The sequence below is a fragment of the Silene latifolia genome, chromosome 10 (assembly GCF_048544455.1).
Source record: "Silene latifolia isolate original U9 population chromosome 10, ASM4854445v1, whole genome shotgun sequence".
Lineage (NCBI taxonomy): Eukaryota > Viridiplantae > Streptophyta > Magnoliopsida > Caryophyllales > Caryophyllaceae > Silene > Silene latifolia.
In genome coordinates, this window is record NC_133535.1 from 45972472 (window position 1) to 45986066 (window position 13595).

Below are 13595 nucleotides of genomic sequence, written 5' to 3' on the forward strand. Positions count from 1 at the left end.
AGTTCAAAAATTGGAAGCAAATCAAACAAGCATAACTTAACACTTTCAAAATGATCATTTCATTTAATTTTAAACCAAATACATTACAACATTTATCAGAAATCAAAAGATATAATAAGCCGGAACAACCCTGGTTAAGCGTAAAAAGCGCTTCTCAACCTGCCACCAATTACGCCACTCTGGTATACCGCTAACTTCCGGGTCATTGGCTTCATATTTTGCAATAACAGATTGAATATATGTAAGGATACGACTTGCATGTGGAGATAAGGTTGGAAGAGTACAACTCAACATATCTCTGGTTGCAACCAAGTTGCGAGTAATAGGCCGACGAGGGTATGAAGATGATGATGATGATGAGGCTTGGTTGACAAGCCGGACTGCTTCACGCCTCTTAATCCAATAATTCCTTTGATGTTCAAGGGATGCTTTGATTAATGGGTGTTGATCGGCGGGAAGCCCGGTGAGAACCTTCTCATCATCTGCAATCGTTTGTGTAAGTCATTTTTCGTTGTTGATAAAATTAGAGTTCATTGCCATGTTGTTTCAAATTTGTGTAATGGGGATGAAATATTGTAATTTGATTAATGAATGTTAGTAAAGGATAGTTTAATATTTAAAGTCACATTTATAATTTTTTTCAAAACCGTTGGTAATTAATTTAATGTAAAAGTTGACTTATTAACAAATATTTTAAACCTATGTAACTTGCAATAAATAATTAGAAAATAAAATACACTACCACGCATATATTCAAGAAAAACACATACATAACAAGAAATTAAAAGACGTGCGGTTTTAACAACATTAATTAGAATAATAATAATAATTAATCAACATAATCATCTTATAATTTCCCTGCGATTGAGATACATATTGAGAATTCAATATGTGGATTATTAGGAGGCACTTGTTCCGCCTCCCATGAACGAGGCAGAGTGTCAATATAGTGCTGATATGTTCTTAATAGATTAATGTCACAATCGGTTGCAATCCATAAATTTTGCGCTTGTAACACATCATCCGTATAATAATTTTTCTTCCTAGCATCATGATCCTCGTATCTTGTCTGGAGTTTTCTCGCTTGACGAAAATATTCCAGCTTCTTCCCAAAACCTTCAAACTCGATCATTGCGTAACCCAGAAAACCATGAACTTTAGTCCAAGCTGGGTAGACCTTTTTAACGTTCGTATAACCACCTTGACGAAGCATATCTCTCATCCAAGTAAAACTTCTCGAAAAAAGCATTACCATTGTCATCATATTTGATTGGAAGGTTGTGTATAATACAGGTAATAAGATGGACATAGCGGGTATTTGATTGTGATTCGGCGGGTGTAGAAGACGATGACGGCATGGTGATCGAAGTGTAATATTTTTAATTAAATTATAGGCTATGATTAATTGAACTTTGAATGGTGAATATGGTTAATTGATCACATTATAAGTGATATTTATAGGAAAATATGTATGCATGTGTGAATATAATAATGGACAGATAGTAATAATGGTCAAACAAAACAATGCATGCAACGGTTTATTATTTATCATACATGCATCGATTGAATATTAAACATTAAAAAAAGTATATAACGGTTATTTTTAACCCGTAAATGATAAATGACAACGGGTATAGAGGAACCGTTCTTTCATAATAGAAAATGATAACGGTTACAAGAAACCCATAGCTATAACATAACAACGGGTATCAAAAACCGTTGCTGGTGTTAATTTAGTAACGGTTTTTGAAACGCCGTTTTCTTAAACTGGTAAAGGTTGTCTAACAACCGTTGATAAGGGTGATTCTATAACGAATTTTTGAAAGAACGGTTTGTTAAACAACCGTTGTCACATTATAATAACGGTTTTCGACGGAAACCGTTATTCTTATTAGCGCGGTCTAGGTTTCCGCCAATATTTTAAAAACGGTAATCTAAGTGTCGCTATTAAATGCATTAAACCGTTGTGATACGCTCCTTATTGATGCTCAGATTTGGCGTAGTGATTATTTGGTTTACTTACTTCATTATTAAGTCAACATATCAAACTAAACACTAAATCGTTTTCATTTTGGTCAATATTAATCTTAATAATTATCGTGTCGGGTCTAGTCGATTTCGGTTTGCAATATTCTTGGATTCTGTCGGGTCGGGTCAGACTTATCATCTCTAGTTGTTCTAAAAAAATCTATCAATTTTAGAATTTGCGAAATAAAATTAAAATTTTAGTTTAACAAATACGCCCATTTTACCAAAAAAGGAAAAAAAGAAAGCTTTTATGAAGTAAAAAATATGAATTTTTCACCTTTTTTTTTATTATGCGTCGACCAAAATATAAAGGACTCCGTAAATTTTTATTCCCTAAATCCGCCAATGATTACCCTATGTGTTGTTTAAAAATAGAATTACCGTGTATAATTTGAAAAAACACAAGTTACCGTGTAGAAAAACCCTAGTCTAATTTATGCCCTCAATTAAGAAAGAAAAAGTAAAAATTTTAAATTAACTGTTGCCTCCTTCACGGTAACGGTACGTGCAATTCCGCGCCAATTTTGAAGTTCAAAGATATTTGATTTACGCTAAAACTTCCAATTTTAAATTTGTAAGCATACTTGTATTAGAATTTAGTACACTTGCATATTTTGCCAGTAGTGTTATATACGTTTTAGGAATGCAGGTAAGGTGTTCGATAAAATGCCCAAATGAATTCCGAATTGCAATGGTGTTCTTGTATCAGTGTTTCAGTGAGTATGTGGCTTTTGGTTGTGGAGGGACGTATGCAAAAATGGGTGGCTGAGGGGTGAACATGTGGAGCTCGGTGACGCCATGTTTAGCATTTTTGTGTAGCATGATGGTTTTCAGAAGGTCCTCAAGAGTCTCAAGAAGCGTGGACTACAATTTTTTCGATTTCAGAGTCGGAATTGGAGAGTTTCTTGGCAGGAAAAAGAGAATGAAGTGAGTGTTAGTAAGTTTCCGTATTAATATTAGTCCTACTCTTTCCTACACTTATGATGTTGCATTTTTCCTACACTTATCAGTGTTTCAAGATTTGCTGAAAGTTTCTTCTCCGGATAAATAATTTTTCTTCTTTTTCTCCCTTCACTATCCTTTCATTGGTTTTCCACTTAATTCCCTCTCATTGGCGTTCTCAATTGATGTTCGCACTAAGGCTTTGCATTTGTTTGCTTACTCCCAAATAGTTTTGATACCAAGTCAATTTGGCGTTAAGGCTTACCTAGCTGCTACAATGTATGGCTTTGTTGTGCCAAAGAAGCCTGCCTGAAAAAGAAACATAGCGAATTAAATACGTCTTATGTATACTCTCATCTATTAGGTTATTAAACATAGCTCCTAGTTTCGTTAAGCTCATAAACCAACTTGTTGCTGCTGCTTCACTGTTATCCGGCAAAAACTAGCATAAAAGATAGTATTCTTTTTATATCCTGCATTTTGCGCACCCTTTGGAATATACTACAAGCTTTATAGGTAGTTCTGGATTCTATTGGATCTTGTACAATAGTTAAGTTATTTTTAAGATCCTGTATCTTGATTGTGAGGAATCTTATCCCTTTGTAAGATGGCCCTTATTCTGGAGTTCACTACCAGATTTCATGCAAGTTGCTGAAATTTGTACTGGATGATTGGTGAAAACATGTTCTGTCTTATCTTTCGATCCCTCTAGTGATTAATCCAACTTTATTTCCCTGTGAAATTATTAAACATTTCAGATATAATGAGAAGGTTTTACAACAGTGAGGCCCAGAATATTCACTAGCATATTTGATTGAGATACACAATCAGTGAAGTTCCGAATGATTAATTGGTGATATGGTTCTTAATTAATTATTTCTTTCATAAAGACAGCCACTCTCATATGTGCTTAATCCACTAACTTGGTGGAAATTATTAAAAAACTCATTATTCTGGTTGATTGAAACATTCATACATTTCAAGGACAGTGAAGTGTAGCTCAAATAGTTTCCACTTTTTACCAGTCTTGTCTACCTGATACGTTCTTTAATATTATTGCTGTTATAAAATTTTCAACATTATGCTGCATTTTGTTGAAGCACAGATTTCTAAAATATATTGCTCATATGTTTTTCTAATCATGGGATATTTATTGTCATCTTGTAATCTACCGCTCCAAGGCAAGGAAAGGTCTTTGACTGCCCCATTTTTGAAAAAAAAAAGAGATTTAACTGTATTAGATATTTATAAGGAATCATTGCACTAATTTTTCAATTATGAAGTTAACTTCATTTTCACAGCAAGTGTTTAGCCTTTTTTGACAAGTGGCCAGAAGTACGCTTGTCTTCGTCACATGATTCGGATCTCTCTATTTTTTTTTTTTTTAATATGCTTGCATGATTGACCCTCTACCTGGAAAGCTTATCCTTTTGTCTGAAATTCTATTATGGTAGTATGGAGTCAGGAGTATGCAACAAATGTTTGATGATAAAATTATGGATTTAGGAGATTGACTATTGACAAATGACATTGAAGTCCTATTGTTTTGCACAACTTTGAGAGTTGTATATATTGAGGTGCTATATTCTCTTATACGAGGATGTCTAATAAGGTTGCAACTTGTGAATCTATAGCTCCATTTAGTATGAGGGAATTAATTTGTAGTGGAAGTATAGCTTTGAAGAACCTTTCCTTGGTTGGTTGTATAAATTTCATTTTGATGAGGGCTCAGACTCACTATTCTTTGGCTTTGAAATATGACTGGATTAGAAATTGGCTCAACAAAATGTACACATTTTTATATTGAGAAGTAGCGGTTAGTCAATGCAATTCTCAAACACAGTTTCATTGTGGGTCATGTGAAAACAAGCTCTTATTCAACACAAGGGATAAGGCTATGGCACTATGCACATGTGATTCCAAAGCTGCCATAGATGGGCAAGTTTGAGGCAAAGGGTGATATTGTTAATTGTACTAAACAAAATAATTGAAAGGTGGGAGGAGAACGAGGTGAAAATTGGACATAGGTTTTTAGTGTATTATAGTCTTACTGATCGATTGGGAAATTAAAGTCTTACTTCTAACTGCCACCCTTGCTTCCTCATTCGTGGAAAAGATAGTTGCCTCATGGTTAAATCAAGGTCGATGTATTTTGGACTACTAATGGGAGGGCATCGATGGGGCGGGTTGTGTATTCTTCTTTTTGATAACTCGTAATGGTTTAGTTATGGCAGCAAGTTTTGAGCGGAAAGTTCTCTTCAAGCTGAGGCGTTGGTGTTAAGGAACGTCTTAGATGGGTGCTGGATAAAAAGCTTCTTCACATTGTTCATTCTAATTGTCAGTAGTTGATCCTCCAAGTGGTTGAATCAGAAGAACCATAATCATATTAAAGAACCATATCATTGCTAAAGGCTTTTTCACAAATTTCAATACCATGAGCCATGTGGGAGTTACGTTTCAATCATGATAGCCAATGCCTTATATTGGCATTTTATGCTCGCCTACGTATGTGCTAAATACATATTTACTGGTGTACTTTAAGTTCTCTTTCTATATTCGATTCCCAGTCATTGCCTCTGCTCTTGCTGCTATATGAGCAGTTCTTGAATATTTACAGTGATTTATATTTAAGAAAAAAATCACAGGCATTAATATTACTATCATGAGTACTGATAACTACTAGTATGAAAATTGAAGATGCATAAATGAGGTACTGCTTCAAATTTCACAAGTGACCTGTAAATGCTGGACTGTGGCAGGTGCCAGTATTTCTGATAAGTGAGAGTAGCGGATTTTCTACATAATTTTCAAAGATATTAAGTGATAATGCTGCTAACTGCCTGCTCTATCTTTTGTCCTTGTCATTGTATTGTTTTTCTAGTTTATTCATAACATTTCACGGTTAGCGTATTATGAATTAATTACTTTTAGATCTTTTATCTGATGACGCAAACATTTCACCATATAGGGGAGAGAAGCCGAGGATTTGCTTTTTTTTTTCTTTTTTTTTTTTCTTTTCTGTTCTAATGATATAAATCAGAGATTCTAAAAGGTAGTGCAAGATTGGTACTTTTTCCTACCTTTTCTGCTGCTCTTTTTAGCTAAGATACTGGCCCAGAATGGAATATACTAAATATCTTCAGTCTTTTGGCGCAAGCGTCACAAAGTGGATACAGCTAATGGTAGCATGACTTTAGTCATACCAGTTCCTTCCCTTATATAAGGAGCTCACATGTCCTATGATTCTATGTGAAGCTTGAGCTTGTATGAAATAATCAATAAAGATCATCCTTTTGTGAATTTATCCTACTTCTTCTCTGCATGATCATTTGATCACTCCATTTTCCTTATTATAAGAAGGTTCGTTTTCTGTTCATTCGTGCTTATACCAGCAATCATCCTTAATTTTATTTGAAGTTTGATGTTTCATGCAGTGACAGAAAATGAGTAACATCCTTGCACTAACTTTTGACTACAAAGGGTTACCAGTTGACAAGTCTAAAACTGGTGGTTGGATCCCTGCGACGTTCGTTTTAGGTATGTAATGCTCATAATTCCTACTTTGTTTATAAGTTCTGCTCTCTTTTACCGTAAATATAGAGGTGTGACTTGTGAGTAGGCGCTAAGCGGGTCATTTGAGTTGGCTGTAGATCGGCTCATTTTAGGTGTTTTATCATTTCATCTGGTCATTTGGGTCATTCCTGGTCATGTTTATTAATGCTTTATCATTTGTTATGTAGATGAACTTGAGTGTAATTTAAAGTATATTTTGGGTCATTTAAAATTTGGTCATTTTCAGTCGGGTTATTTTGGACAAGCTCAATACCAGGCACAACAAAATACAGGCCATTGTTCAATTCAGCTTTCGAGTCATTCTCGAGTTAGCAGTTTGGGTCTAATACAGATCTTGGGTCAAGTTATTTGGTTTGGGTCCGTTTTAAGTTTTAAGCGATCTACTTGTGAGGGAACTTTGTAGCACAGTTACACTTCTTTCATTTCTTTCATCTTTTGATCTGCCATTATTGTTGTCTTCTTTCACTTGAATTTCATAGGAATTGAGTTGTGTGAGAGGCTTTCAACTATGGGCATAGCAGTGAACCTGGTCACATACTTGACAAGGCAAATGCATTTGCCTAGCTCAACGTCTGCCAACATTATCACTGATTTTATGGGCACAGCTTTTTTCTTATGTTTGCTAGGAGGTTTTCTTGCTGATTCCTACCTGGGCAGATACAGAACTGTCGTCATCTCTGCCATTATCCAGACCATGGTACGCTCTGTTATATGCCCTGATATATTGATTATTTTCTTCGTGTTTTTATTGCTTCAAATTAAAGTAATTATTAAGACGAGTTAGGAGAATCTTTGCTGAATCTCTCAACGAAGATGAAGATATATCGCTGTGTTGCTCAACGATTTTAATGTGCAACGCCTTGTTTTTTTAAAATTTAATGATTTTAAATAGATACTTCGCTCAATCACTAAGCTAAGAACAAACCAAATTGCATGTGGACGCTTTTTTCATAAAATAGTTTCATCTCAAAGCCATATTGATAGTTGCTTTTGTATTGAGCATTCAAATATAAAAGTCTCCTTTGATTCATCAGCTAACAAAGTATATTTTGACCAGGGTACTGCCTTGTTAGCAGTATCAACTAGACTGCCAAGCTTGCACCCACAGCCTTGTCTCGACACCAAAACAAACAAATGTGAACCAGCAACCAGCTTCCAGATGGGAGTTCTCTACCTTTCCCTTTACCTCATTGCACTTGGGACTGGTGGCTTGAAATCAAGTGTTTCAGGGTTTGGAGCTGACCAGTTTGACGAGAGTGATGAGAAGGAAAAGGCTACCTTGGCCTGCTTCTTTAACAGGTTCTTCTTCTTTATTAGCACAGGGAGTTTACTAGCAGTAACGGCCCTTGTCTACATCCAGGATGAAGTCAATCGAAGCTTGGCTTATGGAATTTGCTCGATATCAATGCTTATTGCCATCTTCACTTTCTTATGGGTAGCTAAGAGGTATAGATACAAGAGAAGTTTGGGAAGCCCCATTGCACATATCCTCCAAGTGATTGTAGTTGCTATCAAGAAAAGGAAGGTGAACATTCCTGTCAACATAGATATCCTAAATGAAAACTTGAATGTGGCTTCAAGAATATATCACACCAATCAGTTCAGGTCAGGACTTTTCTATCTATATTTTTCTTTCATATGCTTACGATGACATAAAGCAAAATTGTTTACTAAGCTAGATGCGGTTCATTTTATTAGGATGTACCAGTCATCCAATGCAACTGTCGACCTAATTTTGATTAGGTCTTCAGAAACCACCTCTGCATCCGATCCCCCTTACCTATTGTTTTCGGGAGCCCTTATGGAACTGGTGTACTGTGTTATAAGAAGTTGTTTTGACTTTTTTCAGTGGAGCCAAAATCAAATTGTTATGTTATGAGGCCTGTTATTTTATGAATGGTGTCTACTTCTTATGTTATTAAATTTAGTCAATCAATGCAATTCTTGACGCAGTTTTCAGTATTGGCTATCCGGACACAATCTCCTTGTTTTTTCAACGGGGTAAAGTTGCGTACATCTGACCCTTTGTGGCATTTCAGTTATGCTGATATACTAAGCTGTCTGATCTGTTCCACCTTTTGTTTTCTCTTTCCTTAACTTTTATGCCATGTGAAACATGTGAGGGTCTCTATTGTCTTATCTTGACAAAATTTAGTACTCCCTCCGGCTTGCTGTTTTCTTCCCATTTCATTATAATATTCCTCACATGTATTAGAGAAACGGGAAGAAAAATAAAAGTCGGAGGGAGTATCTACACATTCTGTACGTTTTTCCTTCAAACGGTCTTCTCAGTGATGTACTTCTATCTTTTAAAAAATTGTAACCATTGTGAGAGAAAATAATTTTACCAAGTATGTATTGTGAGATAGGATAAATGAGATGGAGGGAGTAGAAAATAAAAGAAACTCTGGTGCAGAGCGAATGACTACGTAGTCTTCCAAAGTGAAAGGAACAAGAGTTTCATGCCCTCATATGGTCATACCCATATACTCTCTTATCACTATCTATGTTACTCTGACTCCGTGCCTCGAGTCAAAATTTTGGAAGTAAATTAATTGTTATTGTGCTTGCCATTTATACAGATTCTTGGATAAAGCTGCAGTCATTGCTGAAGGAGATTATGTGAAAAATGGTATCTTGGATTGCAATCCATGGAAGCTTTGTACAGTTACAAGCGTGGAGGAAGTAAAGGTGATGATCAGACTAATTCCTATATGGGCTACAACAATTCTATTCTGGACTACATATGCTCAAATGCTTACGTTCTCAATTGAACAAGCATCCACCTTGAAAAGATCAATTAGTGGTTTCCAAATACCAGCAGCTTCGCTTTCGGTTTTCGTTGTGCTAGCTGTGTTAATCACGCTGGCAGTTTATGACCGTATGTTTATTCCAATGTGGAAGAAATGGAAAGGAAAGCCTGGTGAGATATCTTTCTGAATATGATCTCTTCTTCCTGTACTTTTCTTTTTTATTACTTGGCTAATCAAGACGTAGTTGCATTTGTCAAGGAAACAATTCATGGGGTTACATGAGTGGTTGTAGTATGGAGGTGGAAGATGTTAAAAATAGTTCATACAACAATTCATCTTATCTCACCTTCAGCATCGCCTAGTCTAGACACCATCCCACGCACCCAATCCTTACAACTATTCGTCCTACTCTACCCACACTCCCAAACACCTTGGAATTGTGAAGAACCAAGTCACCAACCCCCGGTCTCTCCAACCGAGAGCTTTATCCAGATTTGTCAGTCACTTCCCTTCCCACCCACACAAACCAATACAAAGTGCCTGTTTTCTGATGACCCATGATGAAAATTGAGTTGATAATTGCATCGAATGAGTGCCTACATCTCTAAAAAGAATCATAATCGTTGTAGTGATTCATTTTGATTTATTCTATCATATTACAAAACCAAAGAATTGCGAGTCTTTCTTTGCCGGATACAAACCAAATAAAACCCTAGGGGTGCATGGTGAACCCTTTTAAGGTAGGGGTTAAGTTCTGGTGGTGGTGATCTCTTGGTTCAAATAAGCATGCCTTAGAAGAATCTAAGCCAAAGGCCCAGTGAAACACTGGCCAAAACAGCTCGATGCGCCTTGTAGATTAGGCGCATCAAATATACCTTATTTTGTCCCTATTAGTTCTTTTATTATTCCCTCCACTTGATGTGCGCCTTCGCCTCATCGTTATGGGCCTTTGATGCTTCGGTAGGCCTTGCGCCTTTAAAACTAAGGGTGGGTGTGTAACCTCTTCATGCAAAGAGTTTGCAAGTCACTATTAATATTTTTCTGCGACTGACTGGACAGGCTTGACCAACCTTCAAAGAATAGCAGCGGGTCTAGTCCTATCCACCTTGGGAATGACAGCTGCTGCCATTTCTGAAGTGAAACGTCGATCAGTGGCCAGAGAAGTCGGGGAAGCACCGATTCTTCCATTGAGTGTTTTCATTCTGGTCCCACAGTTCCTCCTGGTGGGTGCAGGGGAAGCATTCACATACACCGGGCAATTAGATTTCTTCACAACCCAGTCTCCCAGAGGGATGAAAGGGCTAAGCACGGGGCTCTTCCTAACGACAATCTCGCTCGGTTTCTTTGCGAGTAGCTTCTTGGTTGTCGTTGTTCAGAGGATCACATCGAAGTTTGGGGGGGAAGGGTGGATTGGTGAGAATATTAACAAAGGTAGACTTGATTACTTTTATGGGCTTCTAGCGACTCTGAGCTTAATGAACTTTGGAATGTATATAGTCTGTGCTAAGTGGTACCAGGCACAGATGCATAAGCCTAGTAGACCGACAAACAATGAGAAATGTTCACCAGAACAAGAGTGCTGAGTATTGGACCTAGCAAATGACTTATTCTGAGTCGATTATTTGCAGCGGAAGAAGAATGTTGGAGACTTGGAGTTTGAATTTAGTTAGTAGTCGGATTTGTCTAGAGTTATGGAGTACACAACTGTATCATAGTACAAGTAGTATTTTCATAGCCTACTGCCTACTCAATGAGATTTGAGATTGATAAATTTTGTTTTTTGTTTTTTGTTTTTTAGGGCTTGCTTGGATTGAGGGTAATAGGAGGGGAATGAATAGGGGAGTAATATGTGAGGTGTATTTCTCGTGTTTGGTATGCGGGTAATTATTCACCTCCTGGAATTATTACCCTTGTGAAGGGGTAATACATTACCCACCCTCCCCCCTGGGTAATGATTAAGGGAGTAAAAGATCTACTCAGTAATCATTACTCTTATGCCAAACATATCATCAAGGAACTCATTACCCCACTAATTAATTTCTCCAGTAATTATCGCCCAATAAAACTTACCCCCTTAATAATTCCATGGATTCCAGGCAAGCCCTAAAGATGATGATGCAGTCTTTGTTCGAAATTTATACATCTATGTAAAAATCATTCCAGATAATCTACCGAAATTAAGCCTTAATGTTAAGGTCTACTTTTTTTTTTTTTTTTGGCAGCAGTAAAAAAAGATATTACATTCTCATAGCCCTCTTAGCTAAGCTATGAGCGCGCTTATTAAGGTTTCTAGGAACAAAACTAAAACATAAACAACGGAAAGACGGAAGCAAGAAAGAAATATCTCCAAGCACTCCCTTAGTGAGATGGTGTGTCCTCTCGATCCCCGCAATTAGAAAAAGTACTTGTAGACAAGCAGACGAAATCTCCAGATGGAAAATCCTATTTTAGGATGCCCACTCCAGAGATACCAAGCGCTTCAGCTTGACTAGCCGACTCAGCCTTGAACTTGCTTCCTCCTTCAAAAACAAACTTCTCTTCATTTGTTATATACAACCCATCCTACAGAAGCCTTCAAATTAGCAAACTAGCTAGCATCAACCTTAACGCGAAAAGTAAAGCACGACGATTCCTGCCCAACCAGATAAAAAGGAGAGCTATTTTGACTTCGATCCTTAAGATCATCCCTTAAACATAACTCCTTCCGCCAGGCTCCATCATGGTTCACAATTTCCTTACGACTCGCTTCAAAAGCATAAAAGTACGACTATGACGCCATCCTAAAGAAAACTGTCCGAACGAATTTGGCCCCTCTAAAAATAATATTATTTCTAAGCACCCAAATATTCCATATAATGACCAAATGATTCTATTGTCCGCTTTCTCCATTTTCTCAAGATAGTTAATCCAACCTATGATCCAGTCCCAATATGACAATGTGCAGCATTTGTAGCATTAATACCCATAATTGATCATGCCCAAATCCTAGATATAAAACATTACAATCCCGAAATAAATGCTCCAGCGATTCCACTTCCTTATATTCCATTTCACATAAAGGGCAATGTTGGTCCACATTAATGTTCCTTCTCATAAATTCGTATCCGGCCGGAAGTGTTCCTGTAGTAAGTTTCCAAACTAAATCCCCCATATATGTGGTCCTGGAAGATGCCAAAGCTTGGATTTACAGAACTTTTTACCTATCAGATTAATGCGCAACGAATCCTTCGCCGAGCTCTTCTCCTTAATAAAAGCGTTGTATGCAACCCCATAACCACTTTTAATTGAGAAATCCCCACTAGTAGTATGTTTCCAGAAAATATAGTCTGTTTCTTGTGAGAAACATACAAGTATGGCCAAAATTTTATTTGCCCATTCCTCGGCGAAAATATCTCTAATATACGCTTCATTTCACAATCCATTCCCATGTCGCAGGTCGCTAACCTTGAAATTTGCCAAATGATTATTTGAAGAGTCAATCAAATCTACATTTGGACACACTAAGGATCCTCTATCTCAATTTTGTGTCCCATTGTGTGTCACTTCACTCACCTTTTGACACATCACTTGCTACAAAATAAAATATTGCAATAATTATATTAATTTGTTGATGTGTTAGAAGGTGATTGGAGTGACACACACATTGGGATACCAAATGGGACAGAGGATCCCCACTCATTTGGACAAGGAATTTCGCCATTGACCCAAGGGAAAAATTAAGTCTGATTTAATTACTGGTTTCCATCCTAAATTCTGTCGAATCAACTACATACCATGATAAATACTTCGTATTCCCCATGACCAATTACATTCTTTATTGATTATAGGAGCGTCAGTCCATCTTTTGTTTCCAATAATTTTATCCCGAAAAATTTGACCATAGAAAGATTTATCTCCCAACATAACCTCCATGCATTTTTTTTGCCAACATTGCCTGATTTAGACATTCTAAATTTCTAATTCTTCCACCAGATCTCTTAGGTAAGCTGAGAAAATTCTTGCTACACCAGTGTATACATCTAGTTGATCTACTCCCTGGCTCCCTGCCCACCAAAAATGTGACAACAAAGAATTAATCCTAACTGCCACACTTGCTGGTATTTTAAACACCGATAGAAAGAAATTTGATAAGTGTGATAGAACATAGGAGATCAACGTGAGTCTACCCGCTGAAGACAAAAATAACCCATTCCACGAAGAAATACGCTTCATGACATCATCAACTAAACCTTTAAAAAAGCTCTTCTTTGGAGACTGTCAGTAGAGATACCCAAATACTTTCCAATACCTTTATTGTGT

The 13595-nt window shown here is 36.9% G+C and overlaps 1 protein-coding gene across 2 annotated transcripts; it reads left to right on the forward strand.

Annotated features, from left to right (window-relative positions):
* The first annotated feature begins 2324 nt into the window (after nt 1–2324).
* LOC141605585 (protein NRT1/ PTR FAMILY 6.2-like) lies at nt 2325–11484 on the forward strand. 2 transcript variants are annotated; one of them, XM_074424420.1, is made up of 7 exons: nt 2326–6330; nt 6405–6507; nt 7023–7240; nt 7601–8148; nt 9126–9466; nt 10356–11095; nt 11406–11484. In XM_074424420.1, exons 2-6 carry the CDS (start codon nt 6414–6416, stop codon nt 10877–10879), a joined length of 1725 nt encoding a protein of 574 aa, XP_074280521.1. In that variant the 5' UTR covers nt 2326–6330; nt 6405–6413; the 3' UTR covers nt 10880–11095; nt 11406–11484. The 2 variants fall into 2 exon arrangements, with proteins under 2 accessions (XP_074280522.1, XP_074280521.1); XM_074424421.1 differs by having other exon boundaries at nt 2325–6330; nt 7149–7240; nt 10356–11484.
* Nucleotides 11485–13595: the final 2111 nt, after the last annotated feature.